General features: G+C 41.4%; 1 protein-coding gene and 1 long non-coding RNA gene across 3 annotated transcripts in view; one reads left to right on the plus strand and one right to left on the minus strand.

Moving 5' to 3' along the window:
• The window catches only part of LOC120325012, a 101,069-nt gene that overhangs the window by 69,320 nt on the left and 17,935 nt on the right, over nucleotides 1-13,814 (plus strand). The window lies entirely within an intron of this gene.
• The window catches only part of SHISA9 (shisa family member 9), a 170,446-nt gene that overhangs the window by 15,201 nt on the left and 141,431 nt on the right, over nucleotides 1-13,814 (minus strand). For both annotated transcript variants that reach the window (XM_039390067.1, XM_039390065.1), the window contains one exon: nucleotides 4,079-4,234. In XM_039390067.1, coding sequence (XP_039246001.1) covers nucleotides 4,079-4,234 — 156 coding nt within the window. The remainder of the gene's footprint in view (nucleotides 1-4,078; nucleotides 4,235-13,814) is intronic.

Below are 13,814 nucleotides of genomic sequence, written 5' to 3' on the forward strand. Positions count from 1 at the left end.
TTCCAAATGAATGTCCAAGTGAATGTCCAAATGATGTGCATAAAAATTTGTGATGAGCTACCTTTGGATGTCCTGGGACTTGAATTTCATGAAGGTGTTCAGCTACAAGATCTCCATCCACTTGTAGCTTTAGGCATGTCAGTGTTGCTTAAATGAGCAATAACCATCTAAGCATGGAGTAAAAACATGGTTGATGAACTGGAAGCAAGAATAATTTATGCAGAAAAACCTCTTTCTGCACTTTTCACATAAATAATCAAAAAATGCAAAAGCACTGAAGGAAATGAGGATCATGTTGTCTCAGGTGACCAAAAAATCAAAATATCTGAATGCTGGGTGTTTATGGCCACACAACATTCAGTGACCATTTTTCTGGGACTGCTCTTGGAGCTTGTTAACCCTTTTCACTCAGACAGTCTCTCAAATTCTTTGGTAGGAAAAATCTGGCACTGTTGACAAGAGATTCAGTGGCTCGAAAATGGAAAAATAATGGATGAAGAGAGTGCACCTATCAATAAGTCAGGTCAGTCAGTTAGATAGTCAGAGATGCTGAGTGATAGACTTCTTATCTGTTCATTCAGGAAAGGTGTGTTGCTCTCCTCATTTCCAAGTGATCCTCTGCCTTCTGCTCATTACTGCTCTGTGGTTTATGTGCCAAGGCAGAAGGAGAGCAAAATTCTAGTGCAGTGAGGAAACCAGCAAGCAGATCTCTGCTCACTGTTACCTTGTTGTGCTCCAAGGACTCATCTGAGAATATAAAATAGGCACAGAATGTCCTCACATCATTCGGAGATGTAAATGCCAGCAGACAGCAAGGGGAAAAGGTGAATTTGGTCAGCAGCCATGGCCAGTCCTTAAGGAGTTCTGGAGGCTACAACAAATAAAGAAACTCCTAACAAGAAATGAGGAAAACATCCTCTTCCATTGACTGTATAAGGGTTTGGCTGTGCAGTTTGAACTCATTCACAGAAAAGTATTTGTATTGTTAAATAAAATACATCCACATTGGCCTTTTCTACTCTTTTCTCCCCTGTTGTGCTGAATCAGACACTCTGCACATGCCATGTTGCACTGCACACATGCATCAACAGTCCAAATTCCAGCTGCACTCTGCTAAGTTGTATCCTTTGGAGGCCGGGGTGTAGCTTTAAAACAGGGATCAGCTTGGCCTCACCACCAAAGTATGGGTCATTCTTATTCAGTAACACAGTGCAAATGAAGAGCAAGGGCACTGTTGTCTCTTGTTTCCACAAGCACTTGAATCCTCACTGAGTTTGATCGAGGTCCTGAAGATGATCAAAACAGAGATTACTGTGACTCGCTACTTTTCCGTGAAGTGAATTTTCACAGCAGTCAGTCACTGAGGAATGAGGAGCTCACTTCTAAAATTAGCCAAATTTTTAGGACATCTGTAGTTCAGAGGAAAGCAGCTGTGTAGAAATTAATTTAAAACTGCCTCTGGTAAAGCTTCACTTTTTCAGTTATCTAAACTTCTTACCACTTATGGCCACATTCTGATGAGTGATGTTAATGTACCACAGCTACAGTTGCTACAAAGCAGCAGCAGTGCTTCCTCCTCCACCCCCAGCCCCCCATTAAAGAAAAGGGTTAAGCACAGTGGACTACACCCAAACAATGGACTCGTGCAGAGTAAGGGGCACTTAAATGAATGTGGTTTACCTCAAACGGATGGGAAATATAGAACAAATCCCTTATGAATTTCTGTTGTGGCAAATGAATACACCCTCAAGCCACTGTCAATGAAAGGGAACAGGACTACACACACTCGTTGAGCTGCTCTGGGGATCCATGAATATGAGTCTGAATGTGAGCAGGCAAAAAGTGCCTTCACCCTGTGACACAAATACCCGGCCAGGGCAAACTCAGTCAGTGTCTGTTTGTTCAAAAGATGTTGTCAGCTTCAATTTGTATTGGTGGGCTTGATGTAGGCCAGGTCCTATTTCCTCTCAGAGCTCTCATAAAGCCAGTCTGAACTCTGCCATGTGCAGTCTGCGTTGCTTGATGTCAGTGGGGTCACAGACCCAGGCCTGGCTGGCATCGTGGAAAAACCCCTTTGTGATCTTGGGATGTACTCAAGAGCTACTCTTGGGAGGAACTGTGGACTCGAGAGCCTGAAAATGGTTGAAAACTAAGTGTGTTTAATTCTTGTTCCACGTGTCCAGACAGAAGGCGCAAATGTATAACTGTTTCAAAATCTCTATTGTTTTCTGCTGAAAAGTTTGGATGCAGCACTTTTGTACTTGTGAGAACTCACCTGCATCTAAAACTTGGCTAATGGGGTCTGGGACTGGCAGATCTATGGGGAAAAAAAGAGAGAGGGGATAGGAAGGATAGGGGGAAAGCATGGGAAAATGGTACAATCCTCTTGGAAGAAAATGTCCCTGAAAGTTATGTTTAATTCAGTCTAAGATTCTGAGAGGCATTATACAACTTCTGAAGCTGAAGTGCACAATCTTTCAGGGTTCATTTAACTGTGTGGTTAAAATCTAGCTGTTTTAAAAACCTGTCCTCAGACACACAAAAAATATCTAGGTTCTAATTTAGTAATTTTTTTTAAAAGGTACATTCAGTGGCTCTTGGGCAGATGAGAGAAGTTTCTTACAGTGTTTCATCTCTCATTTTATTATGCTTAAGTACCTTTTAGCTTTGATGATCGGCTTGACCTAAATTGACATCTGAAAAAGCAGCCTGATATCAGCGCATAAATCTGTGATAATCACCACATCATTACACAGAACCACCTTTTGAAGAGGGAATTGTAAAGCTACTCAGTATTCAAAATTCAGCAGAGAGCTATTAACCCTTGTTTTTATAAATAGATTTTAAAATGCCACTTGTAAGGAACACAACTGAGAAGCTCTAAAGCAAAACTAAACTATTTGAGATGGGACTTTGATGTACATTTCGTTAGAGTTCTGCTCCCCTGAAATGCAGATAACGCAAAGTCAGTTTGTGCTGAAAAGTTTTTCTGGTGTGATGAATACTAGATTCTTAAATCAGAATGTTCTCAGCTGTTCTGCTGTTTTTCTGAGATAAATATCTCTGAAAATAGGCAGTGTGACATTGCTCTAAATGTATGGGAAAATGATGTTAACATCCATATGTGTGAGCTAAGCAAGGGTTAGTGTGAAGCTATGAATAGATCCCCCCAGTTTTTAATGTATAGACAGTATTATTGTCTGGAAGGGGCCTGAAATACAAGGTGATAAAGGCTTTCTGCCTTCACAGGGTATGCAAAAGGTATTTACAGCCCCTGAAAACTGTTATCAATTTACACATCCAATAACGGAATTATTTTGACTTTTTAACCCACTATTGTCTTTTCCCTCCCCACAACTGTTTCTTCAAGGGTGTTCTCCTATTAGCTTAAAATAATATTAACCAGTCACAGAAAATAGGCACCACTGGGATCTTTAGTAGGAGCTTTATCATGCACTAATTGTTTGAAATCATAAGACCTCAGAATATTCCTCCAGGGACCTGCTAATGCACATCCTACAGGAAATGTGAAAACTCTTAATTTGGAAGTGTACAAGTGCCTTCTCTCTTTGGAAGTTTTTAGCAGGTATCTAAATTATATGCTTAAAATTGAAGCATATCTGCTGGTTTTCTCTCTCATTTGTGCAGATAGCTACAGAAAATACACACCACAATGCATACACAGGCATATTAGAGATTATCTCAGTTTGGAAGGGACCCACGAGGATCATCAAGCCCAACTCCCTACTCCTTGCAGATCCAGGGCGTAAAGAACTGATGCTGAACGCTGTGCATGCAACATAGCTGAAAGTTGCTGAGAACAGGTTTGCAGTGGGAGTGCTGTGGTTTTGTGTGCATGTATAAACACACTCTGGTGCCCCTGTTCATCTTCGTTACAGTCCCAACTAACCTGATATTCTGTATTAAACTCTCCTATGGGGTATTCTATATGAAACTGTCTCATGAAGCAGTCCAGATGAGCAAGACTTTGTTTTTAACTTTGAAGCAGCATGTCAGCTGCCAGCAGCAAATGCAGCACGGTGATCTGAGGAAGTCATGCATCGCGTCGCTCACTTACCCACTGCCTTTAGAGAGGCGTACTTGTTAAGCTCTTTGCCTGGGGGCTGTTGCTCATACGGGTTTGTGATCTGTCCCAGGCTGGGATATGAATGTTGATGTGCCATCTGAGGAAGGAGGGGAGATGTTGGCATGACATTATTCATCTGTGGTGGATCTGCATTAAAGAAAATCGACAAGTGTTAAGAAAAAAGTAAATTAGTCTTAAGGTTTTGACATCGTTCTCGGGTACAGATTAGACAGGGTGTGCCGTGGGATTCGATGCAACAAAACAGCATTTGCTACAAAGTGGGAGTTTGAGTCCAGCAAACCTGTACTTCCAACAGTTCATGGCATGATTAAAGGCTGACAAGTGATGGCAGCAACACATGGTAACTTTTGTATAAAAAGGTCCTTGAACTAGAAAATAGGTTTTCAAAACGACTGAACACCAACACAAACACTGAATTTGCTGCAGCATTAGGATACAACCCAAAACATGGAGTTTGTTCCAAGTTATCTTGAATGCAGGGTGGTTGTGTGGCTGTGTGCAGTTAACAGCCAGGCTCATTTCCCTTGGCTCGGGCAGGGCTGCTGCACGTGGGCACTCCCACTGCTCCCAGCCCCAGCCTGCTTCTCTGCACAGCACTGGGCTGTGTTCTGTGCACATGCCCCCAGTGCAGAATGGGCTTTTCTGCTTTGGGACTATCATTAGGTGATTTCATCAAAGCAAACACTTTGTCCTTATGTTTTCTCCTTTTCCCTGCCAGTGGGTATCACAATATCATACTAAAGCAATGGTTTTTGTAGCAGACATACGGAAAAGCAGGAGCTAATTACTGCTAATTACAGCTTTATACCAGCACTCGCCCCATATCCATCCTGCAGTTGATTTGTTCCCTTTATAGTAGAGAATACAACCTGTATACTTTTCTTTCTAAGATATAACATAATTTATTTGTTGTTTTTAATGTTCAGCTCCAGCCTCTAAAACACTTGGTCAGAACTGTGTGCTGCACTCCGTTTGCAAACCTAAATTTCAACAGATTTCAACATGGTCAGCATATCTTTTTTGCTGAGTCTTCCTCCAGGCTCTAGATTTTGAGATATTTGGAGCTGAATGGCAATCCTAGAACCTTGTCACGGCTTCTGCAATCACAGACAAACACATTTTTCTCCTGCAATGAAGCCATGGTGCTGGATTGGTGACAGTAACTCCCTCAGCACCAAGCACTGGGTAGAGATCATGTAGAGAGAAAGCTGGTCCCTTACAGCAAAGGTGCTTTATTGTGATGGATGGACTGGACCATCCTCCAGGTGCCCACAAGGATCTGGCAGGAGCCAAATATCCCTGCAGTTTGCCAGGACTTTAAGGGAATTGAGTCACTTGTCTTTGCCCAGCTCATTAACAAGCAGGGGCTCTGAAGTCAGTTAACAGATTTGCTGCTGGGAGAGAAAAGAAAGCAAAGGTGTTTTTTAAGTTCCTTCCCCATCACTGCTGCCTGGTGCAGCCTCTGCTGTTCACACCAGGCCTGCCCTGCCTCTGCACAGCTCTGTAACCACAGACATGTGCACCCAGGTTGGGAGGGCACTCGGAGGTAGCTGGAGAAAAGTGTTACAAGTGCCATCACCTAATAACAGGGTGATTCTTCTTGCTGGTACTGGTTGTTAATAGGGAACAAATGGGTTGTGGATAATAGTTAGAGCTGAATGAGGAATTATTTTTCCATACAAAAAGAGTTTTACAGTGAGTGGTGGTTTTTTTTTTCTTTTACCAAAGGAATGAAATCTGAAGTGGGACTCTTTTTCTTACAAATATTGTGTCAGATCAGGAGAAACATTTTGTCATGATTTCAAAATTTTATATATATAAAAGATAAGTTGAGACACATTTTAAAAGAAAAATATTATTTTGGATTGAAAACAAGAAACTTTTCTGTTCAGAATTACCCCCAAAGTATTGGAACACTCTTTGAATCTTTTTTTGATAGTTTTACCTTTAAAGGGTAAGTTTGCTAAGTCAACCCTTTCACAGAAACATGTTATTTTAAGGAATTGCTATTTTGTAATAAATAAAAACTCTCAGGAGTTTCTTTTCAGCTCTAATATTGGCATGTGTGATTGGTATTTGCAAATATCTGGCTTCAGTGAATGGGGACAACTTTAACCCAAAAGCCGTGGCCGTGCCCAAATGTTATTTTTGGCAACGTGACACTGGTATTGTCCGTCACAGGATTCCACAGGACCAGCTGCACTCTGCCACTGCCAATTTGTGTATTTATTTTTAAAAGACAGAGAATATGAACATCACAAAGAGTCAAAAAACTGTTTGTGCCGCAGCTTCTAGCATGAATAATCAGACCTGATTAGCAATGATGATATTGTAAAAAACCTGCAATATCCCCAACCTTTCTTATTTTCTGCTGAAGCGAGGGAATACAGTGCCAGCCTGCTTCCTAACCTTCCAAGACTTTGAGGAGTCATTGTGGACAATGTGTTAGTCTTCCTACTACCAGCCCTAAAGACAGAGTTTGAAAAAGCATGCTGGAACTCAGCACACACAGGCTAGATATCTGCTGGGCAGAAAATGAGACACGTGGGGGAAAAAAGGAAAATAAACAAGTTCTTCATATGCTTCTTCATAAGAGTGCTTTTGACTGCAATTCCCTTAAGATGTGTAGGTATAGGAAAGCTGGTAGGAGACACGTGGAAAAGAAAATAAGAACTGGAAGGAAGCTGCACCAAACCCAGTTTATAACTAGAGAGAGTGGGGTTTGCATCCTGGCCACCAACAGTGAGCCCTTGGAAATGGCTCAGACGTTGGCTGCTGCTCACAGCCCAGTCGTTGATGCAGATTGATCATTATGTTATCTGTTTATTACCTTGGCCTATGTCTCAGCCTGTGCAATTTAAACTTGTATCCAAATGTTATAGCTAATTGCTTACTGCATTTTCCAAGTGAAAATACTTTTTTCGGAGTATTTCCATCCCCCCCAGTTGTGAATTTCAGGGTTGCTTTATTGTGCATCACGGTGACAATGGTGTCATTGGCTGCTTTAATTATTCTGTACTCCATTCAATTAAGATGGGGTTATATCTGATTTATGCATTTCATTCAGTAACCAAGGAGTGGGCATGTAAGCAATTATTGAATACAAATAAGAACCCAGTGTGAAACACCTGACACCAACCATAGTCACACGTATGACAGTGGTAAGACAAGGCAAAGGCCTCAAAACTGACTGTTTGGATTTCTGCACTGTCTGTAGAATATGTTATGTGCTCACCTAGTTTGATCAGCCTTGTCAAGAAGCTGCCAGGGCTATGGGAGAGACTGGGGATTAGAGGAAGGGATGTGAGAGGGCTGCTGGCAATAATAAACTTGTTCGCTGCTTGAGAGCCAAGAGCCTGCCGTGGGCATCCCTTAAGCTCAGCCACCATCCTCCTCCTCTGCAGCCATGGGAGAGCAAAACCTGTTCTTAGGTTGGCCTGGGGATTCATTCCTTTCTGTACAATGAAGTCAGTGATTCAGTGCCTGAAGACAGGGAAAATGAACAAACTCCACAGGCACAGAATGGAATCTATTAGTAAACGAGTAGTTCCAGGCATGAGGAAAAGAGCAAACAGACAGGCAGTGCAGTAACAAAACAGGAGAGGATGAGGGAAGGGCAGGAAAGCAGAGTGAGATTTTGCTATAAAAACTACCTGCAGACACATGTACAAAAGAAAAGAGAACAAGACAGACAAAAGAAGTCTGAGAAGTCAAGGGGGGGGGGGAAATTCAGAGCAAAATATAATAATAGCTGAGCAATTTCAGATACTCAAGAGAAAAAATATGCCCTGAACTAGCTAAAGTTGAAAATACCAGCTATGAGAACAGGACAGATCTGAGTGGTTAGGTAATATCAGTATAAAATTGCTCCCCTCCCATCCATAACTGCACTGCCACCAACAAGCATATTTGCCTCTTTGTTCTTGAGAGTATTACACTTAATTATAAGACCAGCTCATCCAGCATTGCAAATCCATACTCCTGTTCCTGCAAGCCTCACCAACAGAAACTGCTGGTGCTAGTTCTGAAAAACCCCAGATATGATGAAGCCTGTGGGATTTTAGCAACTCGACCATGCCTGCAAACTAATTCCTTTCAGACCAGTTCCTTCCTGGATAATAGAACTATTTTCCATTCATGGGACTGAGCCTCCTGTGGGGCTGAAACTCAAATCCTTGGCCTGTGTACTTGCTCTTACCTCTCTATAGGTTGTCCCAAAGCAACTGAGGTTTTGTGTTTGTGCAGTTTTTTACACCAATATAACTTGAGCGTTCTGTGTGATTGTAGGTGTTGTAATGCCGTTGTCATTGTCTTTATTTATATTCTTTACCCTTTCCTTCAGATTTGCATTAAATGTTGTGTTTTTAAAGGATGTCCTTATTCACACCCATACATGCAAGTGTATGTTCTGCAAAAGATGGTACATCAAAATCAGGCTGCCCACCTGTTAGATAATGCAAAATAGTCTCTGAAACTTCTGTGCTTATGCCTTACTCTAGGGGTTATGCCCAGAAAGAGAAAAGCAGACTATGCCCCAAAACTTATAAACTTGAACCCTTGTGTTTGTGTTTGCTGTTAAAAATATCCATGGCCTCGTTTTCCACATTGTCAGAAATGGTATTTCAACTCTGGTTAAATGAATGACATTCTGCAGCAACATTTTCCACAGTCTAGTGCAAGTCCTAAACAGTAAAGTATTCCTCTAGTCTTAATTTCTCTGCCCTACAATTTAACTGATTTTGTATTTTTGCAAGAACAGATGCTCTCAATCCAACTTCTGTACCATTCATTATTTTATATGATTTTTTTACCACTTTTCAAATATTTGTCTCTATTCTGAAGTAATAATTTCACTCCTTTCAGTCTGTCTTCATCTGATAGTCTTACCAAACTTTGATCTGTTACTGCTGCCGTTTCTCAACACTTGTAACCTTGCAATGCAGCTTCTGGGATAAAGTTCTACCCTCAGCAACACATGGAGCTGTGTTATTCTGGACATAATGCTGTTGTAAGTCATCCCTAAAAGTCTTTGTCCCTTATGATCTGCAGACTTTTTTGTTTTCTCCTCGGTGATGCACAAGTCATGTGAGTAGTTGTATTGCCCCTTAATGTGAGAGCTCTGAGACAATACATAATTTTCATGACAATTTATGCTAGTCAGTGATCTGTTCTGTCTCTGCACCATATCACAAAAACATTCTTGTAACACAGACAACCTACCCATCTAATCACAATCACAAAAAAGATCTGAGATGAGTGGGATGGCATTTCATCCAGCAAAAAAAAATGTTTCTGTTTAATGGAAGTGACAGTCTACAGTGTAAATGCTTGTCATCAAACATACTGTCTTATGCCTTCCCCTGTCCTGTCAAGCAATTGTAGGAGTTAGTCCCATGCTTCGTGCTGGGATTCTCCGTGGTGCCACTGCACTGATGTCTAAGGCTGCGTGTTTTCTCTTCACTTCCTACACAATTAACCTCTTGCTCTCTTGCTGTCTCCCACGGTAAAGGTTGTGTGGTCTTTCACATATAGATAACCTCACTGGATTTCTGAGGACAAGCTTTCCCCCAGTATAGAAAAATGCTGGATGCAGGAATACCTTCAGTCCCGCTGTGAGACTCCAGAGGTACTAAACTCCTGACACGCTGGTGTTGAGGGCTGTGCTGACACCAGGGAGCACAGGAGAGGGAACATGTCCCCTGCTGGGAGTGGTTATGGATCAGCAGGTTCATAGTGCTGAATGGCACCACAATTCCTCTTGCTTCAAATTGAAGATTGGCAAGAGATAGGACAGCATAGTAACTCTAACCACCTTGCTGATCTAATCTGAGACACCAGTGAACAAGGTTGGTATGGATGCAGTCTTCATAAGAAAGCATTATGGGAGGGAGATTCATGAGCTGATGTGCAGAGACAATGTTGTTCATCAACACTGGACGTGGGACAGAAGGCCAAGGAACCAGGTAACAAAATGCACGGTCCCTGCCCTCAGTGCATGTCTTAGGAGGAGCTGCTTTTCCTCTGGTAGGACAGGTTAAGCTGCAGGGACATGTCAGTGAGCTGTGTAGTCACAGTGCTGCTGTTGCTCGAGCAATGCCCTGTGCCTGATTTTAAATGGCAAAATTCCCAAGTCTCCTTCCAGTGCAGTGGGATTCTGTGCTGCTGTGGGATGAAGGCAGTGCTATCTACACACTCTCTGAACCATATGGTCTCTTCATTCAGAACACTTTTATCTGTGAAGTGAAGATGAGGACAGCACTAATTTTACAATACAAATCCTCCCCCTTCCACCCCTTTAATTTTCCATCTACATTCTTCAGGCACTTACCTATGTGAAAGTCAGAGATTGTATTTCTTTGAATAATGATTGAAACGAAACATAAAAGAAGGAAAATTAGTAGTAAAGTGGCCAAAGAGATGTGAGGCTCCACTGCCATCTGAGTCCAGCCAGGGAAGAACACACAGTGTTCCTGGATATGTGCCTTTTTCTTACTGAATGTGCTGCTACCACTTTATGTTTAAATCTATGGGAATTTTATACATATATATATATATATGCATATAAGAATCTTATGGCTGTGAGGTCTTCTGAACTCTGTGTGACAAGTTACAAATGGGGAAAGAGGCAGTTTTGTGTATCAATTAAATTCAAGACTGAAGCTTCCCACTGTCTTCTGGATGAAATCTCTGATGCTGTGAGGTGCTGAATTCTCTGTGGTCACAGTGATTTGGGAGATGGGGCCTTCATCATGTTTCAGGTTTGGGCTCCTTGTTTCTGGTTAGACTCCAAGTGTGTAGGAGCAGAGTTCTGTGAAATCACTTGGCTGTTTTAGTGCCATCCGAGGAGGGTGGGAGTGGAATATCACTGGCCTTGTGACTAAACTGGCTGGAAGCCTCTCCTGCTTTTCATTTCCTTTGGGCTCCATGCTGTGCCATCACACTCACATTCTTGTAATATTTTCTGGGCTTCTGCTTTGCAAAAGAGCTCCAGTCTGAGGTTGGTTTTCCATGTAGACTTTTATTACGTGACACCGGATCTCCTTCTATGAAGGTTATTTTTGTGTCCTCTGGAGGTTTGCTTTTCTGTCATAATTACTCACAACCTGACAGACTTATAATCCTCTGATAGGATTTGTGACATTGTAATCTTCTCCACAGCAACCCATTGTGGCTTCACAACCAGAGGATTATAACCTCTAAGAAGGCAATAAGCAGATGAACCCTTGAGATACCAAGACCCTGCTTTCATATCCATTTCCAGGGCCTGAGCTGTGGGAGGGCAGGGAGCGGTGCTGTGTTCTCACTCCTGCCCACATTTCTGGGTTTCTTCATCTTCTTTTGCCTCAAGTAACAGAGTTGAGAAATTAATTAAACCCACCAGTTATACACACTTTGAGCACTGCAAATATCCTTAGCCATGCAAATTAAGAAAAGATAAATTAAGCGAATTTGACTTACACAACAGATTTTTTTTCTCCCAGAAGAATGTTCTTTACTCTTTCCCATAAGGTATCAGTTGTTTTACAAATCAAACACTTCTGTACCTTTCCACAGAAATAAAAAGAATCTGCTAAGATTTACCAGCCAGCTTAGATCCATTGTTTTGACTGCTTTGTCTTTCAATGAAATTACTTTCTTTCCAACAATTAATATACTTTTACATAATGGGAATGTGCCTGCCATTATAATATTTACTCTAAATATTTGTATGCCTTGTTTATTGTTTTCTCTTACCGTAATGGTTTGAATACATTAAAAATTCCCTTGCTTCAGGCATTCCATTAATTTGTCTATTAGCTATCCCTATACTATATTCTAACAGTCTAGAAGGAAAAGACTAGACAGTATAAAATTATAGAAGCAAACATGTTACCAACCTCGCATCTTTGTTATTTATTGTTATGTCTAAGCAGTAAGTTGGTAGTCCCTTGCCTGTAACTTGTGGGTAACGAATGGCCTGCAGGATACTCACTCTGTTCAAAGGCAAAGGCAATTACAAGGAAGATTTAAAGTTGAGAGAGAGTTAAAATTGGAAGGAAGTTGCTCAGCATTGTTTCCCTTCAGCCAACAAAGGCTGAGGACAATTTCACTAGTGAATCATCCAGTCAATGTGTGGTCTGAGAAATATTTTACCTCAATATATGTCTCACCTGAAGCATATCCCAGTGGCATATTCTGTCCTGATGTACCTGACCCAGCAATGGAGATGAGTGTGCTTCTTACCTTCTGGCATAATCCAGTTTATTCTTTTAGAGTCTCTCTAGAGATGAAAATACATCAGTGTGCCACAGTGAAGCTGTAATAGCCAGTTATGGATCTCCTATTTCCCAATCCACATGTGCAAGTCTTGTTAATGTCAGTTTGTTAGTTTGTGTTAAGCAATCAAAAGCTCAGGGAAAGAACGCAGAAGGTCGATGGAGAATTAGAGTTCTGTTCTCAGAAAAATAGTTTGTTGTCTTTTAGAACAGCAGAGATCAAAATGCATTGATTAGGAAGCAGGATGCATGTTATCTTGTAGCATAGACTCACAGAAAATACAAAAGATGAGCCCACTTATGCCATCTTCTTCTCAGGGGGGGTTACCTATGCTCTTGATAAATGTTAGTTGTGTTTCTAAAAAGCCTTCAGTGAGGGGCCTCACAGCCTGCCTGCACAGCCTGCTCCAGTTCCAGTGCTATTCCAGTGGTATCCTCACTGATAGAGAACTTGTCCTGTTGTTACATTTTCTTTAGGGCTGCAGGTGAAGGCCATTATTTCTCTTATCCTCCATGGAGATGGAGAGAGGAGGATGACTATTCCCTGTGCTGCAGCATTTTCTCTGTTTTGAAGTCTCTCCACTACAAAACGAGGGTTTTAATTCTTCCCATGCAGAATGATCAGAGGATCTCCTAAAGCCCAGAAATCCTTTTATGTCAGACTGCTCTTTACAATGATTGTTCTTATACATAGAACCTTGTGTCTCATTTAAGAGGGATGCACCTTGTTTTTTCACACCATGTTTCCAGCTTTTTAGGATCTTTTGAATTCTAATTCTGTCCTTCAAAGTCTTTGAAGAGTCGTCCAGCCTGGTGTTGTTTCCAGATTTAATATGTACAGTGTCCTATTGTCCTCCTCATTAATGCAAATATTGCACAGTGGTGGTGACGGAATAAATCACTGCAAAATCTTTTCACTATATCCTTCCATTAAAAAAAAATAGGAATCATTTGGGATTATTCTCTGAATGAGGTTTTCTGACCATTTTGCATCAACCTTTTAGAAACAGCTTCTGAAATCCTATTAAAACTCAAGATTTTTTTGTATCTACAGCATTGCCCAATACAAAGGGCGTTACACTGACATAAAAGGGAATTGCTCAGGCTTAGCTCCATTTGTTCCTGACAAATCTGCATGAGTGGTTATTCATGACCATGTTGATTTCTATTCCTTTCTCCCTTCCTTTTCCCTGCCCCTTAATTAATGAATTAAATTAATACTAAATGATTTTGTTCTCTCTTAAGGCTTGACAGCACACCTTTGAGAGTTTTACAGGATTTCATCCACTGGGTGAGTTCTCAAAGCTAATGGCACTTAGAGGATTTGAGTCCTTTCCCCAAGTGCACGGGATGAATCCTTCTGGGCCATCAGATAGAAACATGTTACAATTTTTCCAAGTGCTCTTCAAACCTGCCCTTCTTGTCCTCAGGTGTGACCCCTCCTCCCTGTT

Source organism: Pipra filicauda, unplaced genomic scaffold, assembly GCF_003945595.2.
Source record: "Pipra filicauda isolate LSUMZ 115617 unplaced genomic scaffold, ASM394559v2 scaffold127_size2900866_pilon, whole genome shotgun sequence".
NCBI lineage: Eukaryota > Metazoa > Chordata > Aves > Passeriformes > Pipridae > Pipra > Pipra filicauda.